The following is a 7417-nucleotide window of genomic DNA, read 5'->3' as shown; positions in this document are numbered from 1 at the left end:
GTGGGGGGGAGATCTCCTCGTCCTTTCTGCAGAGGAAGCACAGACGGATTTTAGCCAGCTCTAATCCTGTAAAACCCACTCTTTTCTTTTCTTGTTCAAGTGCACACTGCATCCTCTCGGGAGTTCCTCCTTTCACAAGCACCAGTTAGCTCAGCACGGAGCCGCGGAAGGGAAAATAAGCACAGATGAGGCTGAGCCACATCTGATTTAATTTAATTAACAGCAGTCCACTGGAGAAACAGCATGATGAAATGTAAATGTACGAAGAGAGAGACACAAAAAAGAAAGTGAGAGTTCAGGCCTGTATGTGTGTGAGAATGTGTCTCTACTGACTAAAAAGATGAGTATTTAAGAGACTGTATCATTATTGCGGAGAAAGAAATAGCTCTTTCAAAACCTAGAGTGCTGCCTACTTTGAATTTTACAGGATTTTAAAGGATAAATCATACACACCACTCTTGACATGAAGACTGGTCCAAATGATTGGCAGCAACCTTGCTGGCTTCTTGTATACCACATTTTGGCCAACATATACCACAAGTTTTGGCAGCATCACGTGTATCCCGGAATTATTATTGTTAACTAAAACGATTAAAAAAATGTTTGTTAATTGTTAAAAAACTGAATATAAATATTAGATTTAAAACTTGAACTAAAGAAAAGTTGGAAAAATTGCCTAGGCAGCAACTAAGATAAGTTGAAGCACTAAAATTACTATTTGGGAAAAAAACTAAACAAAACTAAAACAGAAATAAAAACAAATTAAACCTAAATAGTAATATTAAAACAATATATTAACGATAATAAAAATGACATAAGTAGATAAAATGACTAAAAAATTATCTAACAAAAACAAAAAAATAGAAAAAAAAAAATATATATATTAGATGAAAAATGAAAATCACAAATGTTGCCTTGGCAGCTAAAATAAGTTTAAGCTGAAGCACTAAAATTGGAAGTAGCCCTAGCCCTAACCCTAACCCTAACCCTAAGCCTAAACTGGAGATAAATAAAAATGAAAACTGAACTAAAACTAAAAGAAACCTCAATAGAATAAACAAATAACAAAATATAAAAACTAAAGATAAAAAAAAAAAAAAAAGTTGCATTTGCAATTAACTGAAATAAGTTGAAGAACTACAATGACTAAATGGAACTAAATAAAAACTAAAACTAAACTGAAATAAAATTAAACCTAAATAGAAATGTAAAAGAAAACTGTAATACAAATGACTAATTAAACTAAATAAATTGAAACAAAATGAACTGAAACAAACTAAACTGAAAATATAAAAACGAATTAAAAAATTTATAAAAACTATTATAATATATACAAAATAGTAAAAAATAACACTCCTGCAAGGAGATTTGCAGTCCCAGAATGCATTGCGACAAGCTCACTGAAGAAAAAAAAAAAAAATCCAAGATGGTGGATGGTGGAAATGTTAAATATATTTAATTCAGTACGAATGAAAAAAGGTAAAAAAACAAAACACTATTTGTGCTATGTATTATGCATATTAGTGTGTGTTGTTAGCTTAGCAGCATGCTAATGTCAGTATCTATTGGAATCAATTGTGGGTTCAAATAGGTTTAGCCTATGTAGATTGTTCCAAATCAGTCTCTTATGAGGTTCCATTTAATGAGGGTTTTGCCTATGTAGGCAGTATACAGTGAGGCAGCTCACTAGGTTTTGTAACAGAGCTAGCGTGTGTGTCCGAGCTGCAGTCTGTGCACCATGAAGATGTTAAATAAAGCATGATATTGACGATCGGTCACAGGAGATGCCATGATTCCAGAACACACACTGGTTCCATTCCAAACCCTAGTGAGCTGCACTACTATTTACATAAGCAGATGGTTTATAAGACAGCAACATAATCAAAGTCTAAGCACATGAGTGGCAAAAATAAAATGCTCTACAGTAAATCCATTGACACTTACTAAAAAATAACACTTCCTATATTGTCAATGATGGTTCCATGAAGAACCTTTAATATCCATGAAAGTGGATATTTGAAAGTGGAAAGAGCTGGGAGTGTGCATGATGCCTACAAATGTTGTCTAGAAAGGCAGCTCCCTAGGGTTTGGAACTGAGCTAATATATTATAGCAACACTACGCTTGACACAAAGATTCTCATGAATAAGAATCCTGACCTCACCTTGACCTGAAGAACAACACAGGTAATAACAGGAGAAAGACAATTGTTTTTTTTTTACACATCATTTAATGAAAACAAAGAAATGGCCCTCTGAGACACGACTATATGGTGGGTGTTTGAAAGGGGCATGGCACAGCAATAAAACATCTGCTGAAATCTGTCTTCAAACACAATGTTATGCTCTCAACAGCATTCAATGTATTATACTGAAAAAAGTTCTTACTTAATATTTCATTTTTTAAACTTATAAATATCTCAAAATTCTTAAACCAAGACACATTTACTCAAAATCAAGTCTTGTTTTCTGAAAAATTTATCAAAATTAAGTCTAAGTTATGCATGAAAACAATATCTGTCAATGGGGTAAGAAACAATTTTGTTTGAATTAAATTTATTTTTCTTACCTCATTGACAGTTAGTTTTTGTTAACACTTTAAAATAAGGCTCCATTAAAGCTCTATTTAAGAATGTTTAGATATTTGCATTGAAAAAAAAAAACTAATACTAAGTTAAAAAAAAAATACTAATTGCAATGTGAAAATAGCTAATTATTGTGATCTCAGCTATTTCAGATTCTATTTCCATTGTTAAAAGTAAACAAACTCTGGTTGGTTGCTTTTACATGTTTATCAAACAATCTCTTCGTGTCTAAGTGGGTGTTTCTTTTTTTCTTTTTTGGCCATAATAATCTGCAGTGTAGACTAGACGTTATGCTGATAGAAAAAAGTCTGATTACGGCCAGCATACACATTCAAACACAAAAGCATAAAAAAATGATGACAGATCTGCACTGCTAATTACTGCTAGCGAGCATGTATCACTCTCTCCCACAGCAACCGTGATGCTGATCATCTGATGCTGCCTGGGATCCAGATGTCTCAACTCCTAAGCACAATGTCACTGACAGTATGCCAACATCATTTGATCTTTCCCCTTCTCTCTCTGTCTCTCATTTTCCATCTTTTCGCAAGGGAAACTTTCATCATCAAGCATGTTCGCCAGTAATGATCTCACGAAAACACACAGATCTCAGTGTGTGAACATCATGATAGACAGAAAAGGGGTGAACAAAACTGACAGAGGGGCAAGTTTGTGATTAAAGCAGTAGTTCACCTAAAAATAAACAAAAGACTGTGTCATATATGCACCCTCATGTCATTTCAAACCCATGTCTGTGGTGTTGTCTTGTCATTTTCTAAATTTACCATTTACATTTTACCATTAAGGTTTCAAAAGACATTGGGTTACAGTGGGGTTAATGGGTTACATTGAGTGAATAATAAGATAAATCTTCTTTCATGTTCCGAAAGTCCTACAGTTTTGGAAGGACATTAGGGTTTTCATTTTTGGGCAAACTATTCCTTTAAGATCTGCTGCATTGTGACATTATTTTCATGATAATTAACCACATTTCCACCTCATTATTCTCATTTCTGTAATGCGTCTGGACATTTTACAGACAATGTTTTTTTTGTAATTCTCATTATTCTCAATGGAACTTCTCATTCGATTCTCATCAATGTAACAAACTGCTTGATTATCACGAAAATAATGTCATAAAATCTTCCTAAAAATAGGCTTCATGTTCTTTAAGCAAAATATTATTTCAAATATTTCCTTTCCTGATTTTTGGGGTGAAATATGACCAGGAAAAAAAAAAGATTCACTCATTTTTATACAACAGCATATCTGCTGCCACTGCCAGACAAAAAACCGACAACAGCTGTGGTTAAACTCGATAAAACGAGCAGACTCTACAGAAACGATCGTCAAAAATGCTTGCGTTTGCAGCGCACACTTATTATCAGAAAAGGTTAAATAAAGTATTGTCGTTTGTTGTTATGGGCGCGTCTACAGATTTCTTGCCATATGTCTATGTTTCTTGCATATCACGACTATGTCGAGTGAGAGTGTAACGTTACAGGTCGGCCGATCTGGTTTCGTGGTTAAAGTTAACCTTTTCGACATGTTTCTGTGTTGTTGTTGCTCAGCAATGGCATGGACGCGATGTTGTCTGGGGGTTTGGCAAAAGGAGAGTGGGACTGTGGGCGGTGATCGGGGTGGTGACTGAAGGCGGTGACTGAGTAGTTCTGACATCAACTTTTTACGGAAGTGTTTTTTGCAGTTGACAAGAGTTTTTCACCTACACATAATCTACACTTGACGACAATCCCCTTCTCCCTTTCTTCGACGAGTTCAAAATAATTAGAATACTTCCATCGCAGAAATGTAAAGCTCTGACCTGCCATCTCCGTTTCTGACTATGTCTGTTCCCGCGCACGCTTTGAGTGCGTGATTCTACGCGATTACGTTCATTTTAATTAAGTAATTACATTTTTTTTAAAGCAAATTAATTAAACTGAAAAAAGTAACTCGCGTTACTTTTTTAAAAAAGTAACTCGAATATTCATGTGTAAATTTATAAAGTAATGCGTTACTTTACTAGTTACTTCAGAAAAGTAATATTATTACGTAACGCACGTTACTTGTAACGCGTTACCCCCAACACTGGTCACAACGGTTCGTGAAAAATCACAGCTACTTCATGCAGGCTGTAAGCATTTTACTGTGGAATGACTGTTTTGAAACTTATATGGTAGTTAAATAGCCCCTAGACATCAGTTATTGTGAAAAAAGCCAGGAAATTTCAGTTTTGACAATATGGGACCTTTAAAGCCAAGACAAGCCTGAATAACACGAGCGTCACGGACCCTGACATCATGTTTAAGTGCCCTCCTGACACTGTACCTTTCGACTGCACTTGGTTTTTGTAAACACACCCCTTCATTGCATCATTAATCAATGCAAACACACACACACACACACACACAAATACACAAACCTGGAGTGGTTTTACTCTAAGTGGTTTCCGAGCCTGTGACCTCAAAGAAGAAAGGTATTAAAAAATCCTTCAGATATATTACAAACACTCAAGTGTGCAAAATGTAGTGCACACTCAAGTGTGGCAGATGACCCAATTTCCTTCACACTAGACGGCATGTTCACGCTGTTGTAATGAATGATTAATCTCACATCACATGCTGGGTACTTACAAGAGCCTTGGGAGAAAAGCCCCTAAGGCTCATGGCATGTGTGTTTTAATGCACACATTCGTGCGTGTTTGTGCGAGCGAGTCGCTGGTACCAGTTTAAGTACATCCATTTGCTATGGGTGATGTAAACAGAGCTTAACAAATAGGTCTGAGCAGAAGACACCAAACCCGCAGGACACGGCAAGCAAAGCCACTGCTCTGGCATAAGAATACTGTCTTAGGAAATGAAATGGAAACAGTTATCAAGTATATTTGAGCCTAATGAACAGAATTAAGACTCATCTCATTACTTTCATGCCCTCACAACATCAGAAAGATCGCTGATTTGATTTGACTCAATTTGGGTTATATGTGCATCTACTTTCACTATACAATTCATTCAAAGCAGCTTGTTCAGCAAGATTCTCTTAAAACTGTAGCTTTTCAATGATAGTTTAAGCTAAAATCTGCACCCCTGGTAGCAATGCCGAGAATGCATTTGATTAAATATCTCCAAAATATACAAAAATACAGTATGAAGCAGCACAACTGTTTTCAACACTGATAATTATAAGAAATGTTTTTGAGCACCAAATCATCATTCTAGAATTATTTCTGGAGAAAATTCAGCTTTGCCATCACTGGATTAAATTACATTTAAGAATATATTAAAATAGAAAACGCAAACCAGCAAAAGATAAAGAAGCAAAAGTGTAGGCTTAGTAGAAAATGTATATATATCTAAGTTGATTATTAGCCTACTCTTGACAGAGAGCTGGTTTGGTTTTTGAGAAAGGGCAACATGGCTGTTTGATTGGAGTTCGCGCTGTGCTTATTCCATTCATTTGTGTATCATATCATACAAGGTTTATATCATTGACATATAAATATACAGAAATAGTATAACATGTATGAAGAAGTATTTTAGTTGATATTCTCTGATTTCTGAGAGATGCACATAGAGGCAACAGCAATGCGGCTGTTTGATTTGCACTCATTCATAAAGTTTACTTTCATTCACTTCACACACTCATTATAGCATAGTGACTTTAGAGGTTTACGTATAATATCGTGCTGATCCCTTGGCTAAGTTATCCAGCAAATTGACGAGTGCCTGTCTCAGCCTCAGCCGAATATTTTTCAGCAGAATTATTTGTTATCTGTTATTCATTTTGAAGCCATTATTCATGCCTTTCCGAATAAGGTATTCGGCTTTGAGCACACCCCTACTGTTTTTACTGTGTTTTTGATCAAGCAAATGCAGCCTTGGTGAGCATAAGAGACTTCTTTCAAAAGCATTAAAAAAAATCAAACTTTTGAACAGTAGTGTATAGGCCTATCAGTTATAGTATATCTGCCATCAGCCACTCTGCCACCTCTCTAGTTACAAGTATCCACATGTTTAATCCCATATGTGTTGACCGTTACTGTTGTGCTAGAATGAAATCCAGAATGTATTTAATTTCTTGCAAGCTGTGAGTATGCTATCCATTTGTAAATATAATGTTGTAAACCTGACATAAAGTGTGTCTTCTGGGTGTTGTTGTTGCACAGTCCCTCTGGTTTCTCTGTGCTCAACTGAAGTGGAATATCTTGTACGTGCTCTGGCCTCGATCTTACCCCACGTCGAGGATGTGTTCACTTTACTGAGCTACCAAATGCCAACACACAAGAAATGTCACTGCAAACCAAAGATGTGCATGAGAGAAAGAGAGAGAGAGACAGTGAGTGCGAACCAGAGGAAGTCACAGGCAGGGTTTGTTGAGTCTTGCCCAGAGATCGTGTTAAAGCACATTGCAGATTTAGCTGAACAGAACGAATGTGTGCTTGATAAACTATGATAGAATGAAGAACAAATCTGCCATGACATCAGGCAATCCTTCAAAATCATCCTTGTATATATATCCAACATGTCTGTTCAGTCTCTGTGGCTTTCAGAGCTTTTGTTTGAGGACAAACTTAACCAAAAATGTAACTTCTGTCATCATTCACTTACTGCCATGTTGTTTCAAATACATGCAATTGACTTTGGAAGAATTCCTGAATAATCTTTGCTTTTTCTATATTATGAAACCATATCTATCAATCTGTAAGTGTCTTGACTCACCAGTGCTGGATCTGATGGTTTCGTTCCCCACGGTTTGCCCCAGTAGGTCATACTGGTTTAATCTAGAGCTCTCCTCTTCTACCACCACAGAGTTGGATGCGTTCTTTGTCCAGGTG

General features: G+C 36.0%; 1 protein-coding gene across 1 annotated transcript in view; it reads right to left on the bottom strand.

Moving 5' to 3' along the window:
* Positions 1-7417, bottom strand: part of LOC107710477 (gamma-aminobutyric acid receptor subunit alpha-2-like) — a 74253-nt gene that overhangs the window by 22061 nt on the left and 44775 nt on the right. Inside the window, exon 8 of the mRNA XM_016515252.1 lies at positions 7302-7363. Coding sequence (XP_016370738.1) covers positions 7302-7363 — 62 coding nt within the window. The remainder of the gene's footprint in view (positions 1-7301; positions 7364-7417) is intronic.

The sequence above is a fragment of the Sinocyclocheilus rhinocerous genome, unplaced genomic scaffold (genome assembly GCF_001515625.1).
Source record: "Sinocyclocheilus rhinocerous isolate Xijiao unplaced genomic scaffold, SAMN03320098_v1.1 scaffold297, whole genome shotgun sequence".
Classification (NCBI taxonomy): Eukaryota; Metazoa; Chordata; class Actinopteri; order Cypriniformes; family Cyprinidae; genus Sinocyclocheilus; species Sinocyclocheilus rhinocerous.
This window is presented reverse-complemented; position numbering and strand designations above follow the sequence as displayed.